The following is a 25,330-nucleotide window of genomic DNA, read 5'->3' on the forward strand; positions in this document are numbered from 1 at the left end:
CACTAATGAACCTCAGACTGTATGATTTCTCTTTGAGATAGTTTTTACCAGTTGAAAACATATAGAGAACTGGCACAGACAGCAACAGCACAGAGGGTTATTGGTGCATCCTAGCGTTTCTTATTCCAACCTTCTTCCATCTGTATTTGCCCAGACTGTAGCCTCCTACTATTAAATTCTTACATCACACTGTTTTCTGTTGCAGAGATTTTAAGATGAATCAGGCACATGTACACATGTACTGTATGGATTACATTTGAAATTAATCTATACACTCAGTCTACTAAACCCAGGATGTGATCAGTTTCAGACACACTTCACTCACATGTTTGAAACAAAACGATAATTAATCTTAAAGCGTGTAAAATATGTGAAATGAGCTACAGGACTTTGCACCACCACAGCCTCAGCTGTACCTTCGCTCTGACTTTGATAGTTGAGAGGGGGTTCGTGCAGTTTTGCCACACAGGTACTGGAATGGGTGATAAATCAGTACAGGATCTTATTGCTAGAGAACTGCGTTGACCAAACCACCTGCAGAAGCTGGGTTGTTCCCAGGTGGCCTGGCCAGTGTTGGTGGGCTTAAAATCACTGTCTTCATTTGGAGAGAGAGGAATGTATGTGTGTGTGAGAGAGGGAGCTCAAACAAAAGCGAGCAAAACGAGTGGGGAAACGAAACAAAGAGAAGAATAAAGAAGAGTAAGACAATTTGGAGTCTCTGCCTAGAAGCCAATTACTCACTAAAGGGCATCAGACGAGGTTACCTTAGGCTAAATGCTAGTTCCAGGAATAGTCTGCTAGTATTATCTGCTGGCTGGTGCTACGAGGTTCTGGCAGGCTGACTGAGAAGCTTAGGCTGTATTTACATTATCCTTAGCTGTGCAGACAGTGGACAGAGTGCAAGGAGTCTAGCGTTACTTGCCGATGTATAGTCCTAGTACAGAGAAGGATCTGGGACAAACCTTTTTACAACACAACGGTTTCAGCATCCAGTGGTTTCACTAAGGCGGTTTCAAACATCTGCACAAAACGTAAAGATTAGATTTTGTATGGTTACATTTCCAAACAGTCTATGTTGTGCTTTTTTTAATTTAAGGCCCTTATGCAATTTATGCATCAAAAATCCTCTTTTGTGGGAGTGCTGCAACTTTTGCTTGTTAATGTGTTAGGTCTTACCTGTACGCCGGCTTTACCTCCAAAGCAGTCACGGAGTCTCTCTCCACTACTTCATTTGGATGTCTTTGGCAGATCCAGGCTGTTGTCACCCAGTTAAAAGGGACTTGAGTTTCGCAGCTGCCAAATAGCAAGGCAGAGGCCCTTGCCAATCATGTCATCTTACTGGCAGATCAGTATGCTTGCCAGGATGTTAGATTTACGTGCAGACACTATGACAGGTTTGCCAAACATGCAAGTCTGCCAGGGAATGAAGTTACTACACGCAGAGATGGCATAAAGGCTGTGACAGGAACGTAGTTTGTTTCCTTGTGGATATATCCAGGTTTGGTTCCTCAGCTGTCATTTGAAACAACACACTGAGCAACATGTGCTGGCAATTTGCAAAACAGCACATTTCATTTGCTGTGTGCACCATGAGCAAGTTTGTGAACGTATTAAGTCGGAGCTGTAGATTTATGATTAGTGCACTTTACTGAAGTTGGTATTTGATGTTTTTTGGGCATTGTGTGCGTGTGTGTGTGTGTGTGTGTGTGTCTAGGGCTGCATGTGCAGAGCCATCTGGTTGCTGCTTTAACAGTAGTCTTCCAGTACCCAGGCTTATCTGTGCACGAGGGCAGTGGCCTACTTTAACCTTCTGCTTGCTCAGCGCACACAGTCGGGCACAATAGTTTGGTTGATCACCCGTTTGCTTGTTCACTGTAACTTTCCCTCTGTTTATCTGCATCAGTGATCAGTCATGGACTCGTGAATCATAGAATAATACTGTATGTGTTGAACCTTTTGAAATAATACTCATCTTTGCTCATCCTTACAGACATGAGATGAATTCAAATTATGGTTTAGCTAAAATGAGAGTGAACTGGAATGGAATAGACCAGTGCTACGGCCTATGTGCTTGTCTGTGGGCTATGCTGCCCTGTGTTTATAGTTGTACTACATTAGGAGTGTACTAAGCTGGGCTGGTCATACCATCGAGCTGAGGAGTTTAAGCTACAGTATGTAGGTTAGTCAGTGGGCCCTGTTTAGAAGTTGGCTGTTGTGGCTAATAGGTCATCGAGGATGGGCGGGGCCGGGATGAGGGGGATTTTAAAGGCCCTTTCATTGGGTGAGGGTTTGGTCAGATAGGCTGAGGAGGGGAAAATGGAGGGGGGAAGGAAAGGAAAGGAATGGAGGGATTATTTTGTAAGCAAAATCTCTGGCAGATGTTAAAATGAAATCGTCACCTGCTGACTCACCAAAATCCCTCACCCAATGAGAGTGAATTTTCACAAATAAGAGGAAACATTGAGTGTTTTCAGGCAGTTTAACATGTAGACACTACTAAAATAAAGTGATTCTTTTACCCCTGTACTCCATGCGTCATATTCTTGTTTATTGTCAGTAGTTCTGAACATAATTACAATAAAAATAGGCAGAAGCCTGAGGTTTTTCAGCTTCAGTTCATGTAAGTGTGTTAAGCACAGAGGTTTGTGTGCTTTGTGCACAGTAGACGGAAGTAAAATTTGTTTGTGAAATATGAATGAGGACTTTTTTTTTACAATGTGGTCCCTGTGGATTATGTTTCTAAACAGGCCCTTCATCAAGGTTCAGTTTATTTACTGCTTCAGGTTGTTTTTCTTAAGTATGAGGCCAAAGCTTCCACTGCAGGTTAACTTGGCTTAAAGTCTGGAAATAGCTAGGCTAGCTCTGTACAAAGCTAATAGAACCTACCTACCAACACCTCTGAAACTATTTATTCTGGACATAAAAATGAAAAGTAGTGAAGTAGATTTGCAGTTTTGGTCATTTGGTCACATATTCTCTTTTTTTCCAGTCTCTACATTTATTTTAGAAACCATCTACTGACTATAGTTTCCTATAGATCTTCTGAGTCTCTCAACAAAGACTAAGAAAAGCAAAATTTCCAAAATCTCTATTCCATTAAATATTTTATGGATTCCTCAAACTTAATTATTTTCACAAAATAGAGAACGATTAAAGATCTATAACTTCATATTTTTTAGTCACACACCATTAAAGCTAACAAAGAAACGCACATTAGTTTCCGACTTTATCTTGACCTCAGCAGCTCTTTGATCGTGGCGCTTAATAAGTTGCTATTGAGCAGCTGGGCACACAGCTATGCCACCTGAGTTTCATGTGATGTCTGTAGCCCTGGTGCCTCTCAGGCAATGGAAACATCACAGGGTTTGTTACGTACACGAATACACCTCATCATGTAGCCTGTGGGCCTGCTGCAAGAGAATAGGACACAGAGCTCCGTTTGTATGTGGGCACAGGTGCCGATGCACATGAATCCACTTGTAGATGTATTCATGCTTGGCTTTAATTTAATTCTTTTTGTAGACTGAGAGGGTAAAGCATTAAAGGAATGCCAATTGGCATTTTGTGTCCAGAGGAAAAAATGTAAAAGCATGCAGTTTAAATGTGAAGTGTGATCAGAGCTACCAACTGTCACGCCTGAAGCAGGAGATACGTGATTTTCTGCTCGATCTCTCATCTTTCCCTCTTACTCTTCCCATCTCACTTCAGAAGAGACTCACACTTGGAGAAAATGCAGCTGACAAAAGGTGGCTATCATGGAAGAAATTGGTCAAGTTTTACATGTTGAATTCTGATTTATTTCTGGACTATTGTTGGACAGAAGTGAAGATGACATTTAAACCTAAAATCAAAAAAAATTCTTTAAACAAATTCTAAAGATGGAGAGCGTGGACTCTGATCGCTGCCTACACAGGGGAACTTTGGTAAATGTCAGAAAAAGAGAATTTAATATACCTTTACAAAATTAGTAATGTGCTTTGTCTCCCCTTAGTCACATTTTCAGGCAACGTCATCAATCACCCTACTTAAACAGATGTATGTATGTCTGTTTGCCAAATCTCTGTGTGTGTGTGTGTCCCAAACCAAAGCTGTGCCAGAGGCTCATCACATCATAGCATCAGGGGCATTCGTTTGAAACTGAAATAAAAGTACAGCCTATGAATAAAAGAGTTACATGAATAAAAAACAGGATGCAAATGACTTGCCAAGCAGGGATTGTCTGTGTGTGTGTGAGAAAGTGTGTGTTTATGTGTTTGAGTGAGTGAGAGTGGAAGTGTTGTATTCAACCTGCATTTGTTCTCTATTCCACCTTAGCTTGACTGTGTGTCGGCCCACGCTCACACACACACACACACACATATTTCCATGCTCTCCGAGGTGTACGGTTTGCTCATGCATTAATCAGCAGCAGTTTTGACACTTGGCTCCCGAATGAGGAGAGAGAACTGTTTTAACAGAGCCACATTGTTGGTTCTTTCCTTCACTCCTTGAGAACTACTTGCACCGCCTGAGGTGACTTTATCAATTAGGCCTCTCTGGAAACAGCAGCATCCTCGCTTCTTTCTTCTCTCCTCAGCCTTTGTCACTTTCCTCTGATTTATTCTCCACTATACCGCCCCGTGGCACGGTGATGCAGACGGCATTGTTGCTTCATCAGAAAGGTACTAGGTTCAAATCTGGTTTGACCATGGGGTCTCTCATGCATGTTCCCTCTGAGATTGTGTGGGTTTTCTCTGGGTACTCCAGCTTCCTCCCACTGTCCAAAGACATGCAGGTTGGGGTCGGGCTAATTGGTGACTCTGAATTGCCCATATGTGTGAATATGAGTGTAGTAAGTAAACAGTTTATCTGTCCAGGGTGTTCTCCATCTCTTGCCCAATGTCAGACACTGTTTGTCCACCACTTGGCTCCTCTTGTCTCTGCCTCTTCTTCTTGCTTTGTCTGTTTTACTTAAATATCACCTGTCAAAAAGTGAACAGCTCATAGCTTGTCTGTGTCCAGTGGGAACTATCAACACTCTTGTTAAAAAATATGGGGATAGTTGGCTAAATTGGATCAATATCAAAGGAGAATGTAAACGTAACATTGCACACCCGTGTCTACTAAAGTTGCAAATGTATCACTTATCTACTCCAGGTGTATATTTGGGCATTTAATGGTCAGTGTCAGAGAGAGCTAGTACAGTTAGTTTTCACTTTCCTGCTGTGCCTCAGGGCAACTCAGAGCTAAAAGTGAGAGCAAGAAGGGAATAAGATGTTTGTTGACAGAAAAATGGAAAGACTTGAACGCTGAACCCAGTGAGCTGATTTATGCCACATCTATGCAGGAAAGCCTGGAGATATGATGAAGATTGTATTACTCTGTGCTGCAGAAGTGAAGAAACAGACTAGAAAAGATCAACCAAGAAAAAAAAAACTATGCTATCAACACCTGGATTGTCTCAGGAAGTATTTCTTCTAATCAGTGTGGGTTGTAGTAATTGTGGTCTTCTGGTAATTAGAGAAGGTAATTAAGTCAGCAGAATCACAGTGACTCATTTTTCTTTGTAACATTACTACATCATATTATATACAGTACGTCATAGTATTATGCCTATTTTTTATCTTGGGTGGCCATGTTTGACATATTAATTTCTCACATATCAAACCTCTACAGTATGTCTTCTAGAAGAGCAGTTGTCTACTGGACGTGAGTGGAGCTGAAGACTGTGTGTGTGCAAATCTTTGGCAGAAGTGTGTGCAATAATGAGGCAATGCCAAGCAATGGCACAGTGTAGTTGGTGAGTTGTTGAGCCGTTCCCCTCTATTGAGAGACTGGTCCTGCAACACCGGACTCAAGTGTCTGAATTTCTGGACTCCCTGCAGTTTGCATATCAGGAACAAATCGGAGTGGAAGATGCCATCATCTTCTTAATGCACAGAGCAGACCCCCATCTGGAGAGGCAGGGCAACACTGTGAGAGTCATGTTCTTTGACTTTTTAAGTGCTTTCAACACTATTCAGCCCCACCTGCTAAGTGCAAAGATGCAGGATATGGAAGTTCCCGCAGACATGGTGGAGTGGATCAAAGACTACCTCACTGGGCGGCCACAGTTTCTTCACTTAGATGGCTGCATATCTGATGTGGGTGATGAGCAGCACCGGTGCACCCCAAGGTGCTGTACTGGCACCATTCCTGTTTACACTCTACACCTCTGACTTCCGCTACAACTCAGGAACCTGTCACCTCCAGAAGTTCTCTGATGACTCTTCAATCATTGGATGCCTCAATAATAACGATAACAATGAGAAATACAGACACTTGATAAAAAGCTTTGTTGATTGGTGTAACAACAACTGTCTAAAGCTCAATATCAAGAAAACCAGAAAACTGGTGGTGGACTTAAGGAGGTGCAGGAAGACCCCAGTCCGTGTCTCCATCCTTGGAGACTAAGTAGAGATTGTGGACTCCTACAAATACCTTGGAGTCCACATTAATAACAAACTGGACTGGTCAAACAATACAGATGCACTCTTCAAGAAAGGACAGAGCAGACTGTTCTTCCTCAGGAGACTCTGTTCCTTTGGCATGTGCAACAAGCTACTGAAGATGTTCTATCAGTCTGTAGTAGAACGTGCACTGTTCTTTGCAGTTGTGTGCTGGGGGTTGGCATCAAGGCTGGTGAGGCCAACAGACTAAACAAGTTGATCAGGAAGGCAAAATCTGTTGTTGGACTGGAACTGGACAGTCTGGAGGCTGTGGCAGAGAGGAGGATGGTGGACAAAATCAACTCCATACTGGACAATCCTGCCCACCCACTTCATGAGGAACTGTGGTGAATGGGAACATTTAGCATCAGCACTTAACATCATTTAGCCCCAGACTAATTCCTCCTAAAGCCAAGACTGAGAGATTCAGGAAGTCTTTTGTGTCCACGGCCATAAGACTCTATAATTTTTATTATACTTATACTCATATATTATACTATTTATACTTTATTAATTACTATTAATTAATATTATTTAAATAATATTAAATTTAATAACTTTAAATTAGAATAACTGCTGTAACAATTGAATTTCCCCTTAGGGATTAAAAAAGTTCTTCTTCTTCTTCTGTCCGTCTTGCCGTGTTAGCCGTGTCCCTAAAAGGCTACCATACATGTCGCTGTTGACATACACACTAATGGGTTTGAATCTGTGTGCATTGTCGTTGGTGGTATTTTGTGCGTTTCTGAATCAAGATGGCAGGTTGTGTGTATTCGGGCATGCTGTGTACGCTGTGTGCATATGTTTGTTAACGTGTGTTTGTGTGCTCCTTTCTGATTTGTGTGTGTGTGTGTGTCTTTGGTTGAGGGAGCTTACAGGCTCTGTGCACAGAGGTTCCCTAATCCACTGTTTTGAAATGAGCCCTCCAGCTGTTAGGGGCTTGAGAGACTGCTGCCTTGGAGAGGGCTTAGAAATGATAAGATGCTCCTTCTATCTTCATTCCTCTAGGATCTTTCTTTCTTTTTCTTTCTTTCTTTCTGCATTTGCATCCCACCTTCCTTTCAAAATCTAACACGTTTAATATCTATGTGAACTGAGAATAAACATGCTGCTCCGCACATTCTGTTAAGGTTGTAAGCTTTTGTAGCAACTTGCTCTTTTTCACTGTTAATCCTCAAATAAAAAATATACAGTAGGTTGATTCTGTGCATGAAGTGAACAATCAGATTAGAGTATTGACTTAAGAGTTTATTTGTTGTATTTATAATCATCGTCTAATATTGCAGGTTGGATTAGTGCTAATGAAAGCTCATTAGATACATTTTAATGCACATGAGGATGAGTTTTTTTTTAAACAGCCAGAGTTACAGTGAGAAATCATGCTACTATAAATGACACATTTCAGTCCAATATAATTTCTATAGGTGAGATTGCTTTCATAATTTCTGAGAAGTGTTTTCTTCAATATATCTCTTATAAAACATAACGGAGCGGTGCAGTACGAGCACAGCCTATTTCCCCTGTGCCAGCAGTGAGCCTGCAGGGCGTGTGGTGTCTGCCAACAGAAGGGAAGCGTAGGAAGTCCAGCAGGTTTCGGACAGACAGAAAGGGAGCAACAGGCAGTCTGTCAGCTAGAATGTGATGGTGATATTCAAAACCCAAATTCACCAGACGTACTTAACACTCGAGGGGTGAAATTCTGGAAAATAGAAAACAAACTCATATTTTGTGATGTATAAATAATACAAATAATTCCATAAGAAATATATTTTCTTGTGAGGGGGAGGTCTCTGCTCCTGCTTGACATCTGGCTTCACTCCTACATATCACACAAATCATGTGCTGGTGGTTTCTACTATTGGTTTATGGCAAGATCATCATCTTGCATTATCACTAACAAGGATATGGTCAGGTATCTGTAATCATATTAGTGCCATCTTCCACCTCACCATGTTTAGATTAAGATTACTTCCCATTGTTTTTTTGGACATGGATGCATGCTTGCGGGTGCGATATAACTTAATTTTGGCTGTAATGTCTTTAGCTGGTCTAGAAATAGGACACTGCATGTACATATTTGTCTCTTTGGGTCTGTTATGGCTGACAGCTGAGTTTAGATGAGAAACACACAGCTCCCTAGTTGCTTAGTTTGAGAGGGTAAATCTTTGTTGTAGTAGAGAACAAGCCATTATGGTTGCTTAATATGTGGCATGTGGACAGGAAGCAGCAGCCATCATCCAAAATAACCATCACTATCCCCACTTGTCATGTTCATTTAGGATGTATTGATACATCCGTGTTCCCATGAAAGAAGCAAGAAATAAGTTGTTTTAGGAAATGAATGACTCAAGAGACAGCTTATCGTGTTTCCCCATGTAAATATTACATATTTCATGTGATCCTTCATAGTGTGGTCTAGATGTTTGTTTAGTTGCTGATAGCATTTCAAAAGAGGAGCTTGGTTCAGAAATCATGCTTGTATTGCTGTGAAGATGAAAAGGATGCACTGAAACATTAAACATGACTTTTTGCTTCTTGAATATTGTACATTTAGATGTACATGGCAGAGGATTTGCTCATTATGCCTTATACCGTGTATTTATAGACCTACATCTGTTTCTCTGTCCCAGTAAGGGCGAGTTTTCCAATATCACTGATACAGGAGATCAAATTGCCTGCAGAAACACTTTGAAACTCAAGATGCAGCTTCTACAAAGTGCACAGATTCATAGGAGAGATTAAATGGGATGCATCGTTTGGAGGTTGTAATGTGCAGTGTTTTTGCAATGATTTTCTGCTATACACTTTCTGTTGTCATGGTTTATATATTTACACCTCTGTACTGAATGTGCTTGTCTATTGTAAATCAACCCATTGATCATGGCCTCCTTCCTTCCCGCAGCATGTGTGCAGGCACTGGATGTGACTGTGTCTCAGAGCAGTGTCCAGGTGGCCCGCGGCCAAGCAGCCATCCTGCCCTGTTCCTTCACCACCAGTGCTGCCCTCACAAACCTCAACATCATCTGGATGGTGATACCACTCTCAAATGCCAATCAACCAGAACAGGTACACATCGCTCACACCCACTCATTCACAGTGACAGCAGTCCCTCCGCTTTTACAACAGTCAGTGCTGAATTTAATTAAATGAATGTTATAAAAGCCAGAGCTGATGTGCACTGTTTTCTAGACTCACTGAGAGGTAGTGTATTTCTAGCGTAGCACTAGATTTATGCATGTAACTGATGTTCTATTACTCAATTATTGTATATGCATCATGGGGATGGCCGCACCGCTTGCAAACACCAATCTTTCAGTCAAAGCAGGTACACAAGTCTTTATTCTCGATCTACACTAAGGTGTGCTCAGATACAGCGCAAAGAGAATTTTAGAGGTTGCATAAATGCCTTAACAGTCAGTGGACCAACCCAGTGATAATCAGGTGGGCACAAACTGAGTGGCCCGAATTATTATGATGACACTTTTTTTTTTTTTTAAAGGGAGACTTGCATAATGCATCAACAAAAAGGGGACCATTGTACCTTCAAAGCAATTATATGAAACAACTGGTCTTACTCATGGTTATGAGCCAACAAGATTCAACCTGAACGATCATATCGTACAGGCCATTTGCCCCAACCCTCTGATGTGACTCATAATAGTGTTTCTTAAAATAGCGACCATATGGCAGTGGGAGATACACTAAAGATAATCCATTAAAAATCTTTGTTGAAAAATAAATAATTTAATGATGTTGTAACCGGCGATCTCCTTTGTTTTTGACGTTAAAACAAAACCTCTCCAACCTCTTCCCACCTTGGATTTTCTCTGCAACTAATGTGATCTGACTTTCTCCATTGTTCCCTTGACAATTACTACGACCACCAGAGTATTTTGTCACTTGGATGTTAATGTGCCATTTCGGGCTATTTGATGAAAAGGCTGATGCTGTGTCACATGATTGCTAGATACAATGCAGCTGCGGGTCATAAGTGGCTTTCACATTTGGTCAGCCCACGTTATCGTGCTATATAGAGCTGTACATGTATGTGCAATGGCAGCAAAAGCATTATGGTCAAATTTGCACAAAGACGCAAAACTTCTCTTTCCGGTGCATCTGAACGGACCTTTAGGACATTAGTTGTGTACATTTATAAACCCTAGATTACTATTCTAGAGTCATTTAGAAATAGTAGTAAATTTAAGGTGTGTAGTCTAGACAAATGAAGCACATTTTAATTTCTATTGTAGCTTTCAGGACTGCAGCCTGAAGCTCATTTTACTGTTGTGACTGTTATTTGGGATAGCAATTTAATTTCCATACAGCACTGCATAATTTAGACTTAAGAACTTATTGAGATTATTTTTTATCTCACTCATTTTTCACTATCATGCCTTTTTTTTGGCCTGCTTCTCTTGCTTCTTTCTGGTTTTTTTTTCCTCACCTTCCCTTCCTCACTCCTTTCCTCTCACTCTTCCTCCCCCTTGTGGGACTTCTGTGATTCCATTTGAGTTGCTTAACATGCAGCTGCAGGGTGTACAAGCTCACCTGCCTCCCTTTACTTTGAACCCCGGCTCTGGTCGGCCGTCCAAATAATACAATCATCTTCTGCACTAATTACCTCACGCCCACGACAGGCTCTCTATCGCAGCTGTTCTAACCCCACACACACACACACACAAATACACACACATACACAGACAAGCATTAGACAGACTGCTGGGCAGAACCATGTGCATATATTCTGGCTTATGTATATTTATTGACTTCACACATAAGTGCATGCAGAGAGCACACCGAAAGCGTGAAAGCTAGCATGCACACATCCAGAAATGTACATATGACATGTGCACACCTGTGGATAAAGGCTTATTCTGTTGTTGTCATCCGCTTTTAGACTTTTAGAAGCCAGATAAGTGATAAGAGCTGACATTAAGGAGCCTGTAAAACATCTATTGTGTTTTCATGTTATACCTTCTCACTGTACTGCATTATATATGACATGTATGTGGTAAGAGCCACACACAGCATATGTGTACCTGGGAACACTGGGGACAGACACAATTATGTACACACAAGTTTGGATTGTCAGATTTTACCCACTCACACTATGCAAAGGCACACACGCACCATCTATTCACACACAAGAAAAAAAAAAAATGCTGTTTTATAAATTCATTTCTACCATCAGATAGTGAGTATGTATTTGGTGAGCAGTCTAAAGAGTCAGTGATGAAATAACGTGTTGTATTGGGTGACAGTTACAAGTACATGGCCCTTTTAGAGGATGACAGTGTCATAAATGATTACGGTTGATGCTAAAAGCCATTAAGAATTACTGAACTGAAGTCTATGCGCTCGCACACCCTGGCAACCTGCGTCAGCACTTTAGTGAACACACTCAGACCGCTCATATCTGTCTTTTGTCAAATTTGAATATCATGTTAAGATAGGGACTCTAAAATTGCCCGTAGGAGTGAGTGTGAGTGTGTGTGGTTGTCTGTCTTTGTGTGTCTATATGTGGCCCTGCGACAGACTGGTGACCTGTCCAGGGTGTACCCCTGCCTTCCACCCGAGAGAGAGCTGGGATAGGCTCCAGCAGATCCCCGTGACCCTGAGCCAGGAAAAGCGGGTATAGAAGATGGATGGATGGATGGATGGATGTTAAGATAGGACTGTGCTAAACACTGCAGCTTATGTAGTCTCGTTAGAAGGCAGCAGCATGAGATGTGTCAACCTGTGTGACAGCAAAAATACTTGTGTTGTAGATTCATTCCTTTGTATATCTCTTTGCCATATTGTTGAGACTCTACACTTTGCTGCACAGCTTTAAGACTGCATGGTTAATTTCACATTAAAGGCTATAAAACCTAATCAGTTAACATATGTAATGATTATGATTGGAAAATGTTACTGTCTGGTGCATCTGGAATCTGTTTAAACTCTTGATGTCTTAAATAATTAATATAAACAGACAACAACTAAACAAACAAACAAATTAATTAATTAAAATTCATTTAATTTTTTAAATGGCTGCAGTCAGTATTAGTATACACAGTTTATGTGTATGTTATTGTATCAAATGAGTATAGTGAAAGGAGTTGCATGATACTGTAGTTTACCTCTGCTGTACCGAAATTTATAGCATTAATTAGCTCCTGTCTGAAATGTTCCTGCTTTCTTTCACAGGGACCTGTTTCAGTGGAAATTCTGAATTTAATTATCTTGAAAAGCACACTTTGGCATTTCCTTATTATTAAAGGCAAAGCAGAACAAAATTGCTGGCTGCTGGTAATAGCTTTGTATTTAACAGATATATATGAGTGTGGTATCAACCTCCCCAACTCACAGGAAGAAAGCTAATAACTATATCCCACAAAAGTTGACCTTTTCCCATTAGCACGATAGATTGGAGTTTTCAGAAAAGTCCCTTGTGTAATTACATCCTGAATTTACTAGTTCACCAATCAGAACATGCGATTACATTAACTCTTATATGATCGCAGTACTTTCTACTCTACTGCAATAACTAAGTAGTTTAAAAGTATCCTTGCATATGTTACAAATGCCATATTATTTATTTAGTTTATTAAGCTGCCACTGTGGAACTTTAAAGGAATAAAATATGTATAAATTATATTCAATAACCTTGAAAAGCTCAAACAAATAACAAATTTGCTGTAGTTGTATTCCTGTTTGTTTACTCTGATTACCGGACAATACAGAGCTCCAGATTACAACATGGAGCTCAGAGTAATGTACGTGTGTGTGCAGTTTATTGTACTGTTATCTGTGTATATAATCTGTCCATCATGCTGTTGTTGCGATCAAATGTCCTGACCTCTTTCCTCTGGCTGCTAGGTGTGAGATAATCCTGATAAACACAGACCTGCATACACACACACACACACACACACACACACACACACACAACTAGACAATGGTTTTATGTTTCTGAGCTGTTGTTTATCCTCTTTAAACTGTTTGCTGCATTATTTATGCTCTAATAAAAGCCCTGGGTTCGCTCTCATCACTCTTACGTCATCTGTGAAACTAATTCTTCAACAGGTTTTGTAGTTGGAACAGAGTAGTTGATGTATCCAAAATCCGTATCCCACTCTAGCGTCATTACTACATTTTGCAATGTCATTTATAAATTAGTTTGGTAATTGAGAACATCTGTCATAGTATTTTAGATGATCAGATTCAGATCCTCAGCTGAAACAATCTGCCAGAGCATTGATCAAACAGATGCTGCATATTCACATACCCTAAAAATATTCTCCCTTTGTTGACCCCCCTAACCCCATCTGACCAGTTTTTTCTGGCCACAGTAAAGAAAACGATTTTGGACAAACTCGCCTGGCACTGTAGCTGTTACACTGCAGCTTATAAAATCAGCTTCAGCTCACTTTCTCATATAAATGTGATACTTTTCATTGATCAGCACAGAGGAAATCATTTTTGTATGTGCTTGCCTTCCTCCAGGGACTTTATTTTGCAGAGTCGGCAACAGTATGTAATCGCTTTCACTTGTAGGGTGTCGGTGTCTTCCTTCCATTTTGTCAATGAAGAATTGTTTGGTAAATTCAGTATAAAAACTCATTGTTGGTGTGCCAAGGAACATTAGGGGCCAAAGGACGGCTCTACAGCACCTCCTGTTCACAAGTGGGGTTTCTCTTTGAATTTTCTCTTCTGATGCTTCTTCTGTTCTTTGTTCCCCTCTCATGGATTAGAAGGTGTTTAAGTTTAGTTTTTTTTTTTTTTTTTTTTTTTTTTACCCCTGTCTTCTTAGATAGCTGCTGTTTGGTTGAAATGTGTTATTGATGTATACTGGAAAAACCCACTGAGGAATGATGCTGGGCTACACAATAAACCTGACCTCCCTTGACCAACAGTGAGTTTTTATTTTTGTTTTTATCAGAACTCCCATACAAGTTGAAATAAAATGTAACTTCAAAAGAAACAGCACCATTGTAGTCTCCCTGAATGAGCCACAAAAGCAACAGGAGCACAACAACTGCTGGATCCTTCTAAGCAGTGGAGGCTTTAGGAAATGATTGCATTTTGTAGCTGATGGGCTAAATGATAGAAAATCTGCAGTTTGAAGGGAATATACTTGTGAGTTACATCAGGACCCATATTGTACAGAACATGTCTCAGAGGATAGAAACTGTGGCAGCTTAGACACAGTAAAGTGTTTCAGAAGTTTATTCAGGCTGTACTTGAGGCGATGGCAAGGTCCTTCTTGTCTGATCCAACAGGGTCTTTAGGGTTAATCAGAACTGGGATGTAGCCGTTAAACTGGTGCAGTGATGGAAAATATCTGAAATTGTACTGGGTGCATCCAGTTGTGACTCACATTGACAGACCAGATCAGAGAGAGAGAGAAAACTAAATCACAATCAATGGATGTTTTTACTGTCTCTGTGTGTAGGATTTTAGCAGGAAAAGGATGTAGCAGAGGTTTTCCGCTGGGCCAGCAGTGGGGCGTCCAGCTAGTCCAGCTAGAGTTCTTAGGGCCATCCGCCATCTGAGTGCCAGCCATGACCTCTTTTCTCCCTGCATACAGCTATAAAGCCAACCAGGTCACGTGAGAGGATGAGGTGATTTATACAGTCTAGAGTCTAGAAAATAAGTGGAATCTAACACAAAGAGTCCCAAGAGTATTTATTTGACCGTTACAGAATATTTAGAGATATTATATTATCAAGACCTTTATTTATTCATCATTGATGGTTAATAGTCATAAAATATTAAAACCCACAGAAAGTTAGAAACATGCTAAAGTAGGGACAGGTGTAAGATGCAGCATTGGTCAGGTCTGGTTTAATCATCTGCTCATTCATGCACACACCAACGCAAAGGCCGATTGATGGGATCAGTTTTAGTATGCATGCAGATTATATTGTCAGGTCATCATGAGTGTAGAGTGGAGGGAAACAGAGATGTAGGCAGAGGCGGACAGTGAACACAAAAACTCTGGGAAAAGATTTGACAGGAAAATAGTGACCACACAGTTATTAGACTGAGAAACTGTTACTGTGGCAGAACAATCACACACACTTGCACAGACACACAACTCAAAACTAATACACTCCCTGTGAGTAAATGAATCTACACTGAGACACACACACACACACACACACACACACACACAGACAGGAGATGCAGTTGCAGGCTCTCATCACAGCTGAGGAGCTGCCCATTCATCTGCACATAAGAGGACAAAGCGAGCGTGCTGCACTCAGGAAATTGCAGCCGTGCAATTTACAACCGTTAAGCAGTAGTGGAGGACACAGCCACATACACACTCCTGTACTTTTATCCAAACTATCACTATCATACGCGCGCGCACACACACACACACACACACATATACATGTATTCATGCACATGCGCATGTGCACTGGTTGTTTCCCTGCCTAGGCCTTTGAACAGTTCAATGAGGGCTTTTTATATGAAAGTGAATAGTCCCTCTGATTTCCCTTGCATGCTTTGTGCATGTGTGTGTGTCTGTGTGTATGTGTCTGTGTGTGTATGCATGTAAGTGGCAGATTTGTGTGCACATACCATGTGTCTATGTGTGTTCTCTCTCTTTTGTGTGGGCCAAGCTGAGGGGTGAGAGCTTTTTTGCATGTGGCTGGGCCTCACAAACGAGCTGTTCTGTCCAAGTTCGAAGCTTGAGGACAGCTTTTGAACCAATTGATCTTTCATTGCTTTTTAATTTAGAGACAAGCTTACCTCAGCGTGTAAACATGAATTCAATTTTACAATGTGTTCTCACTGTGCTTATTCTCAAAGGTCACTGATGTAATGACAAAAGGTGTGATTTGGGTTTGATTTCACTGGATTTGCTTCTTTGTGCAAAACACAATCTGCGATACTTCTATTGGATTAATCAGTTTGCAGTTCTTTGGTTAGTTTAGCTCCAAGTTAAAGTGCTTTCAATTATGCATAGCATTTAGTGGAGGCTTTTATCTGAAGGACTTTATAGTACCATGAAAGCATACTTTCAGCATAGCCCCGTTACCGTGGACTCTACCCAGTGAGCTAGAAAGGGCCACTTACAAATAAAAGGTTTTTTGGTTTCTCTGTCTGTTTTTGTTTGTTTATTCCTGGGACACAAACGTCTGTTCACTCATTTTACTTACACTGTTCACTGTCGAGCTGTTTTTCAACTAGGTCTCCCTCTGGTGAAAGATATTTGAAATTACATTCATATACAGATCCTGCAAAAAAAAAAAAAAAATAAAGGATCTTTTTTAAAAATGGCATTAAGATTGAAAGACTCAAAGAATCTCAATTTTGATCTTTTCCCCCTGTGACATCTTTGTCACCATTGTCTCTTTCTACTTCCACCCTCTCCCACATGCATCTCTTATTTTACCACCCATCATCCTTTTCCTTCCCAATGACGTCCCACTCCAGGTGATAATTTACCAGGGCGGCCAGGTGTTCAGCCTTGCCAACCACCTCAATGGTCGCGTGGGCTTCGTGGCCACCATGCCAAGTACAAGTGCCTCCATCTTTATCAACAACACCCAGCTGTCCGACACTGGGACCTACCAGTGCCTGGTCAACAACCTCCCAGACAGAGGGGGCCGCAACATTGGTGTCATTGGGCTCACCGTGCTGGGTAACTACCTGAACTTCCCCATAGATTTCTTCTCTGAGCTTTAACCCTAATAAAGGAGAATAATATGTCTTATCTTGCTTGCACACAGTCTTTTGCATGAACTGGCTTGAAACCTACTAATTTACAGTATTTTAGTGTCTTAAAGTTGTTTGGCCCTTTAGGTTGGAGGGGTTAAAAGACATCCACTTCAAACACAATGTCTGTAATGTCAAATTAATCTGAAACTTTGTTCAGTTTGTGATGAAACACTTTAAGGCAGAATAGGAAAGTATTAGATTGCTTTGTGAAGCAGTTAACACACCGCCACCCACTCTCTCCATCTGCCAGTGCCCCCCTCGGTGCCAGCATGTCGAATCCAGGGCACGCTGGATGTAGGCAGTGACATCATGCTGATCTGCAGCTCAGAGGAAGGTATCCCCACACCGTCCTACTCCTGGGAGAAGCTGGACGCCCTGCCCAAGCTGCCACACAACGCCATGCAAGGTATTACAAACAAGCTGGCCGTCGGAGTTCCTTTTTGCCCCACCTTCGCGGGTAAATCTCACACGCATAGCGTAGCTTAGACTCAGCAATTACCCCACCACCACCGCCATTTGTCAGGTCCGAACCACTGCCCGCCCAAAGGTTACCCACTTCTGATCCTGCTGATGGGTGAAAATGGGTAGATGTGAGTAAATGTGCGTTACCTTAAGTGCTGGTGTCGTGGTGTTGTATTGTTTTTCTCCTTCTCTTATGCTGAAAACTATTATCTCCACTTTCATTAGACAGGTGCACCCCCTGTGGTTCACTGCTTCAGCCTTTGCTAAGCAGTGAACCAACTCACACCCATAATCTCAGAACAACAGGAACCTGGAGAGTTGTTTGGTTTCAGCATCAGAGATCTGTTGTAGTGGACTCTCCTTTCTTTTCCAGCTCTGTGCATTGCACAGTCAAATAATCTTCATTATCATTCATTATCTGTACACTACTGATCAACAGAAGACTCATTTCCATATGCAGTCCAAAGATTTCCACAAATAATAAGTTTACAATTCTTCTTAAAGAGGCAGATGAGTCAAAATGAGAAATGGCTGTAAAGAAGAAGAATTTGAGAAATTGCAAATTCAGCTACAAACATGGTTCTGTTAGTTACCAGCATTTATAAGATGCTAGTTAGCGTATCTGCCATTCAGCCCTTTGATATGTTAAATCTAACAGAGCTCCTGTGAATGTTGGATTCTAACATCTGGGCTGGATTTGTTGAAATGTGTGAGGTAAAAGTCGCATTCCTTTACCTTAAATATATGGGAAATGCTAAAACCTTTTGAATCATCGCTGCAGCGTGCACCCTGGTGACTCTAAACACATAGATCAGCCCATTTGTTAATAGTGAAAGAAAGGAGCCTTACTTGTTAACTGCACACTCAGCAGTAGCTTACCTGCACTTGTATTAAAGGTATATGGCACCCTCTGTTGGTAGGTGGTAGAAGTTCAGTTGGATGCATTGTCTTATAAAAGATCAGTGTAGAACAATAACCGAACTTTCAGAGTGTATGTGCATGTATTTGTGTTTTTGTCACTTGAATCAATGTGTGTGTGTGTCATTTGAATCAATGTGTGTGTGTGTGTGTGTGTGTGTGTGTGTGTGTCCTGCAGACCAGATGCTGGGCACTGTCACATTAAGAAACATAAGCACCAGCACGTCAGGACTCTACCAGTGTACGTCCAGTAACGCTATTGGCAAGAGCACCTGTCTGCTCAACGTGCAGGTTGTAGCACGTAAGTACGCTCAAAACATTCTGCTGCTTTTTGCTGGATTGGTGCGACACTGTTATTATCATTTATCGATGGGTGTGACAGACGTGTTTGTTTAGTTGTGCACGTTGATAGATACATTTCCTCTTCTCACTCTTCTGACTGACAGACGGGAACGAAATCCTCGTCTTGACTGATAATTGTCAGAGAGATAAACAGGACCACAAGCAAACAATGCGCCCAAAGGGAAAGCAGCACTCACACATCTGACACTAATCAGAGAAAAAGACAGAGTCGCTTCAGGTTGTATAGGGTCAGACAGTTTGGACAGCTTGACAGAAAAGACTCTAGTGTGGTTTTTAGTCTTTTTTATCATTTGACAGTGTGTGACAGGCAAGTGCTCACTGTCAGAAATATACAGGCGGAGTGCTGAGTCTGTCAGAGACAACTGTGTTTAAAATCAGGAAATGCCATCATGTAGATGTAAATAGGCAGAAAGTGCTATTCCATTCCTGTTTCCTCAGTATAGATGGAAAACATCCTGGGTCATATAGGCCCTTAAACTGTTTTATATCCAAATGATGCGTCACAACCAGGTTTAGATGAGTTTCTGATATTGTACTTTAGGAGTCAAAATAGCTTGATGAAGGTGCACAAGTGGGCTAGAAAACAAGTTCATGACCTTAGTGTTACCATTACCTTCTGTTATTTAGTTTTGTCTTCTTGAGAATATTGCTGCATGGCTTACATTGAACTCATTTGGCAAACATTTGGGAAACGTTCTCCTCATTTCTCTCTGTCCTGCAGCTCAGCCTCAGAGTGTAGGTCTGATAGCAGGAACAATTGCTACAGGAGTCCTGGCTGTGGTCATCTGTTCCCTGTTAGTGGTAGTCACACTCTTCTACTGGAAGAACAAGAACAAATACGACGAAGAGGAGATCCCCAATGAGATCAGGTTGGTGTAACTGGTTGTTTGCAACCAAAGGCTTTAGTAGTTTCCAGTGCACGAAGAACCGAGTTCATAATTTCATAATAGTGGATGTGTAAAGGCTTAGTGTCTCTGGGATTGTTTACTAGTCAGTGCATATCACACCATGCCAGAGGACTGTATTACAAGGTGATAAGATGCAATAGCAGCTTTGTGTTTCCTACTATAGGCTAATAACTGTCAGCAGTGCAGTCACAGAGATTCAGCTTAGAAAACCGAGATCAAATTGGATTTAAAGTTTGAAGCATTCATCTTAATTTATCTCCCGCTAGCAGATTTCTTTTATAATCACAGGCTAATTTGTCCTTTTAAACAGTGCAGATCTCTGCCTGTTATTCAAAGGGCTGTAGTTTTCCTCCAAAATCAATCCATGGACAATTTGGAAGATAAAACAGTGTTCAGATAACTAATACTTTAGTTGACGAATAAAATCGGCTTCATTTTGGGCTCAACTACAATCGCCCACACCCCCCACAGCGCTGCGTTTCTCCACTAACAGGAAATGATAATGAATGGAGTTAAACACATCTGGTGCCAAACTATTCTGTATCAACTGACACCTCATAGAAAACAAAACAACAAAAACACACCAACAGTGAAGGATCATTTACTGTATATAAGAAATTATTGAATAAACGTAAATGTCATTCCAAACCAGTAAAAACATATTTCATGAAAATGTATCTAAAATTGAGTGATTATGAAAGAAAGTTTGACTCTGGGGGTGAACACCATATTAACCTAATTTATAATAAAATAAATATAACAATGCAGCTTTCTGTCCAAACACCCTGACTCACCTCTATTTGGTATTGCTCCGCAATAGAGAGGATGACCTTCCTCCTAAGAGGTCATCGTCAGTAAAGGCTTTCCACGCAGACGCCTCATCCTCTGAGAACGACACACTGACGTCTACCAACACCTACAACAGCCGCTACTGGCACAACCCCAAGCCCAACTATGACACCAACTCCTACACTCGCTACAACGGAGACACACGCCAGACCTTCGCCAGTGCTGCCCACGGTGCGCACGGTCACGGACAGGCCCAGAGTGCAGGACACGGCCACGGCACCGTGGTCACAACTCCAGGCTCTGCGCCACTGTCCCGCCATGCGCAGCCCACGGCGGCACCGACAACATCGTTTGCCAACGGCAGCCACACGCTCCCGCCACCCAAGACTCTGGTGGTCACCACAAACTCTGCCCCCTCCCCTCCCGCCATGGTTCGTAGCAATGGCTCTGTGAGTCTCAAACCAGCGGTGACATCTACACACGGGCAGCACACGCACTCGTATGCCGTGAGCCAAGCCACGCTGGAGAGGATGGGGGCAGTGCCTGTCATGGTGCCCGCCCAGAGCAGAGCTGGCTCACTGGTCTGAGATATGGTTTAATAAACTATTAATGTAGCTTTGAGGACAAGACAAATGAGTGTTTGGTTCTGATGTTTGAATTTGGGCTGAAGCAGCCCTCTGCCCTTTACAGCTGTGTCTTTCTCTATGTCTCAACCTTTTTATCTCTAAACAAACTGGGATTTTACACTTCAGAGTTCATTTAATGCCAATTTCTTGATGGACTGAACCCTTCATTTTATAGCCAAGCACTATGTGAAATTTGATCATCCCCTTGTTGGATGGGTTTTCTTGTCAGGCACAATGGGAGCTGTTTTTCCACTATGGATGATTTCACAAAGCTGAAGTGAAATTTCGCACAGAACCTGGATTGCCAGATCTTATTCAGGGCTGGATCATTGTGGTGTTGTTTGTTTGTTTTTTTTTTTTTTGGACTCAAAGCAACACAAGGCGTTTTTATGTCAGTGTGTCCATATTGCATGGTCAGAGCAGCGAGCTCTGATTCTCACATGAAAGCATGTGTCCCTTGTTGTAGGAAAACAAATTAAGTCTATATTATTTCTGCTGAATTCACCCTTGTAATTCTGATCGACAGCAGTGATAATGATGACAGGGAACATGCACTTTATCAGTGCATGTGTCTGTTTTGGTAGTAGCCTAAAGGATGAAAGTACATGGATGAAATGATGGTAGTTGAAAATGGCCTTAGGAGCTTAGAGAGAGATGTTTCATTGGGTGCAATACGTTGCATAATACACTTTACTTTATTGAATGCAAACATCTTAATTATGTTTTTGCACTTTTCAGAGTAATTTTATATCAAAACTACTGTCTTTCAAACGCCGTCTCAGTTTTACTGAAAGGCCTAACCATAAGAGTAATTTCTGCACATACAACAAGTGGAATTGGACAAAATACTGGTGATATTTGTCTGTGGAAAACTGTGCAGACAACACTTTCTACAACAAAAAACCACAGTAGTGTTCCCCTGATATAAACTTGAACCTTCAGATACATCTTGTAGTCTTTTCATCCTTGCTGTTGTTCCACATCAGAGCTGCTTTGGGGAGACGTGAGTAAGAGGATGTCTTATTTCATAAATGCTTTATAAAGAGACAAATATATTTAAAGGTAATTTTCCTTAACAAAGGCTAAAACCTACTGCTTTGTACTGTACATATTGTAACTACAACAGTAGGCTAGATTGTGAATCAAAGACAATACGTTACATGTATGACTGATATATATATTTTACAACCCGCGTCTTAATTTTAACAGTTCTTTTTGTAACGTTAGACAACAAGCTGTGTTATTCATTTCACTGAAGGGATGTTGTTTTCCTTTTTATTTTCTAATCAGTATTACATTTCATTACAAAACCTGAAAATTCAGTACGGTTTCTCACTAACGGCCATATGTTTTACTATAAATAATAGACACCTATGCTGTATATGGTAAAAAAGTACCACTGTGTTTCTGAATTACTGTATTTATCTTCTAACCAAATCCTACCAGTGGACATTATGTATGGTGTCTCAAAATTTAGCAAGCTAAATTTCTGTTTGTGTATCACCTGAATACACAATACTAATACTTTCTTGTAACTATAATGCAATATTTGATACAGTATTTTTTGGTGTGTTACCTGATGTATTGGAAAGCGTGGACTTTTCCTTGAAGCAGGTTCTCTCTATGTCTAAATCATGGGTTTTAATTAAATATGCTGTTTTCAGCATTTAAAGTCTGAGACAAATTTATGTTCTAATGTTACAAAACGTGCACAAACATGCGATCTCATAAGTTTTTCACTGTTATTTGGTCCAGAGGATTTCACTGCTAGAAACACTTTTTGTATGTGAGGATGACATTTTGGTCTTTAAGTGTTTTATACACCCAAGACTGACTGAGTTAGAACATCAAATACATACAGAAAGGCTAAAAGAGGTCAAACAATTAAATATCCTTTATGTCTAACAGTGTTTTCAGAATAAAAGCTTGTAGTCCTTGTATAGATGTTTCACTCCATGCTCTTATCACTGACTGACAACATTAAAGAAGAACGTTTCCAAGATCTCTGGCTGTTTTCTCTCCAGAGAGAATGGCAAGTTGGAAATGCTAAACTGAGATTATTTAACTCTGACCTTCATTTGCAGTAGCAATGGGGGGGGGGGGGGAGAGCACAATCAGTAGAAAACTACTGAGGTTTGATCCCAAATGATCCATCTTATATAATTCCCTGGCCATAGGTAGCCATATGATAGACCATGTTGTGTATATAGATACATAATGGCATGTGATATATTGCCAATAATAAAACCAAACTGTAAATATGTATAAAAATACATTTTGTTCTTACTGTTGGCTTAAAATGAAATAGGAAAATTAACACTGAAACTTGTAGTGAATAAATATTAATACATTGTAGAGGGATATCCAGCTCCTTTGTTTGTGTGTATGTTTACATGGTGTGATAAATTGTATGCATTTAACGTAAACTGTAAAAAAAAAACAAAAAAAACAAAACAAGGAAAGACAGAATTATTCCTTCGAGTGAATCATTAAAAATGAAAATATTTTTACTGCTATTATGGTCTCTGCATACAGTAAAATGCTTCATGCATGTGAATGAGTAACACATTTCAGGCTTTCTATGAAGCTCGTTCATTGAGCCTTTGGTGCTGCTGCAGGCTGTTAAGACAAGCAGAAAGAAGGGGAGCAGCACAGAATAACAATATGAAAAATATGCTAGTGTGCTGCTTTCTTCATGCACTTGTGGCTTCTATTCCCAAGGTAAATTGTGTAATATTGCAAAAATGAAATGCCCTCGAAGAACAGAAACACAATCTGGCGCGGACCATAATACAGAAACAGAGATATTTTTCAGTATTATTGTTTCTCTTATTATACAACTTCTCTGTGGTGGCACCTCTGGCTTTCACAGTGTTTTTGATTACGTTCAGAACAAATAACTAAGTACATTTTAGTGTTCTTAGTATGTGATTTGTTTTCTGAATACTGCGCCAAGTGTACTGCACCACATTGCCCTGATGCTCATGCAATTTATATATTTGAGTTCAGTAGGTCTGCTCCTTATGATCTGGTTTCTAAATGTGTGTGTGTGTGTGTGTGTTTATGTGAGCGTGTTGTTCGAACTGTAGTGTATTTATTCTTTATGTATTCATTCATAGACTTATTGTGATTTACTCCTTAGCAGGATTATTTCAGCTCAGCACTTCCTGCGATGTACAAAAGCAACTTAGTCTGAATAGGAAATCCAGGAACTGAAGTTCTTTAATGAACCACTAGAGGGCAGTGTTTACACACTCTTTGCTGCCTTGACGTGCAGCGAGGTGCTCTTTAATTTGGCATCACATCCCACCATAAGAGTTCAAGACAGCAAATTCTGAACCATTCATTAGAAAATCCAAAGGTAGCTGGTGTTAATAGGTTGAGCGTTAAAGGGCTCATTTGAATGTGGCTGAATAGAGGGGGAATAACGCTATGCAGACAGAACACTTGTCTTAATGCAATATTAATTGATGCATTTTTAATCTAAATTTCTGTCAGTATTCCTTTATTTCTTCTCTAAACCATTTCAGAATTAAGAATTAACATGAGTGACCTTCTGAAAAGAAAGCGGAAAAAGGTCACTGGACCAGAGCTTCAGTGACTAGACCCACAACTTCCTCTCTGTGTTGAAGCATGCACGCTATGTTCAGGCTCACACACCTATAACTAAGAATAACTATCTTCTTTCTTATGATCAGTCAAATGAATCATCCTCCCAATATTCCTGATTTTCTTCTTCTTCTTCTTCCCAGAAATGACTTCCTGTTTGTAGAAGTCAAAGGTTAAAGCCTCTGCAATCAAAGCTCTAAAACAATAAAGTAAAATCCTGTTCATTTTATGTATAACTAATGTTTGTGACATTTCAAATTAGGTGACGCTTCTTGGTATTTTTGTGGATAAATTCAGTGTTTTGCAATTATTTTTGTTTTAGAAAGTGCTACCTTAATCAATGTATTATTATTTTAGGTCTTGTGCAGCTCCATTTGATGCCTTTACAGATGATATTTTGCCTTCTCCCACAGAAAGCTTTTACATTTATTGACCTTTAATAATGCTACTAAGTGCCTAATGGTGGCCAGAA

General features: G+C 40.6%; 1 protein-coding gene across 1 annotated transcript in view; it reads left to right on the plus strand.

The window, feature by feature from the left end:
* igsf11 (immunoglobulin superfamily member 11) overlaps window positions 1–21,565 on the plus strand; it is an 80,862-nt gene extending 59,297 nt beyond the window's left edge. The window contains exons 3-8 of the mRNA XM_026294604.1: window positions 9,370–9,533; window positions 16,899–17,106; window positions 17,434–17,589; window positions 18,742–18,864; window positions 19,648–19,795; window positions 20,655–21,565. Coding sequence (XP_026150389.1) covers window positions 9,370–9,533; window positions 16,899–17,106; window positions 17,434–17,589; window positions 18,742–18,864; window positions 19,648–19,795; window positions 20,655–21,210 — 1,355 coding nt within the window. The 3' untranslated portion in view covers window positions 21,211–21,565. The remainder of the gene's footprint in view (window positions 1–9,369; window positions 9,534–16,898; window positions 17,107–17,433; window positions 17,590–18,741; window positions 18,865–19,647; window positions 19,796–20,654) is intronic.
* Window positions 21,566–25,330: the final 3,765 nt, after the last annotated feature.

The sequence above is a fragment of the Mastacembelus armatus genome, chromosome 13 (genome assembly GCF_900324485.2).
Source record: "Mastacembelus armatus chromosome 13, fMasArm1.2, whole genome shotgun sequence".
NCBI lineage: Eukaryota > Metazoa > Chordata > Actinopteri > Synbranchiformes > Mastacembelidae > Mastacembelus > Mastacembelus armatus.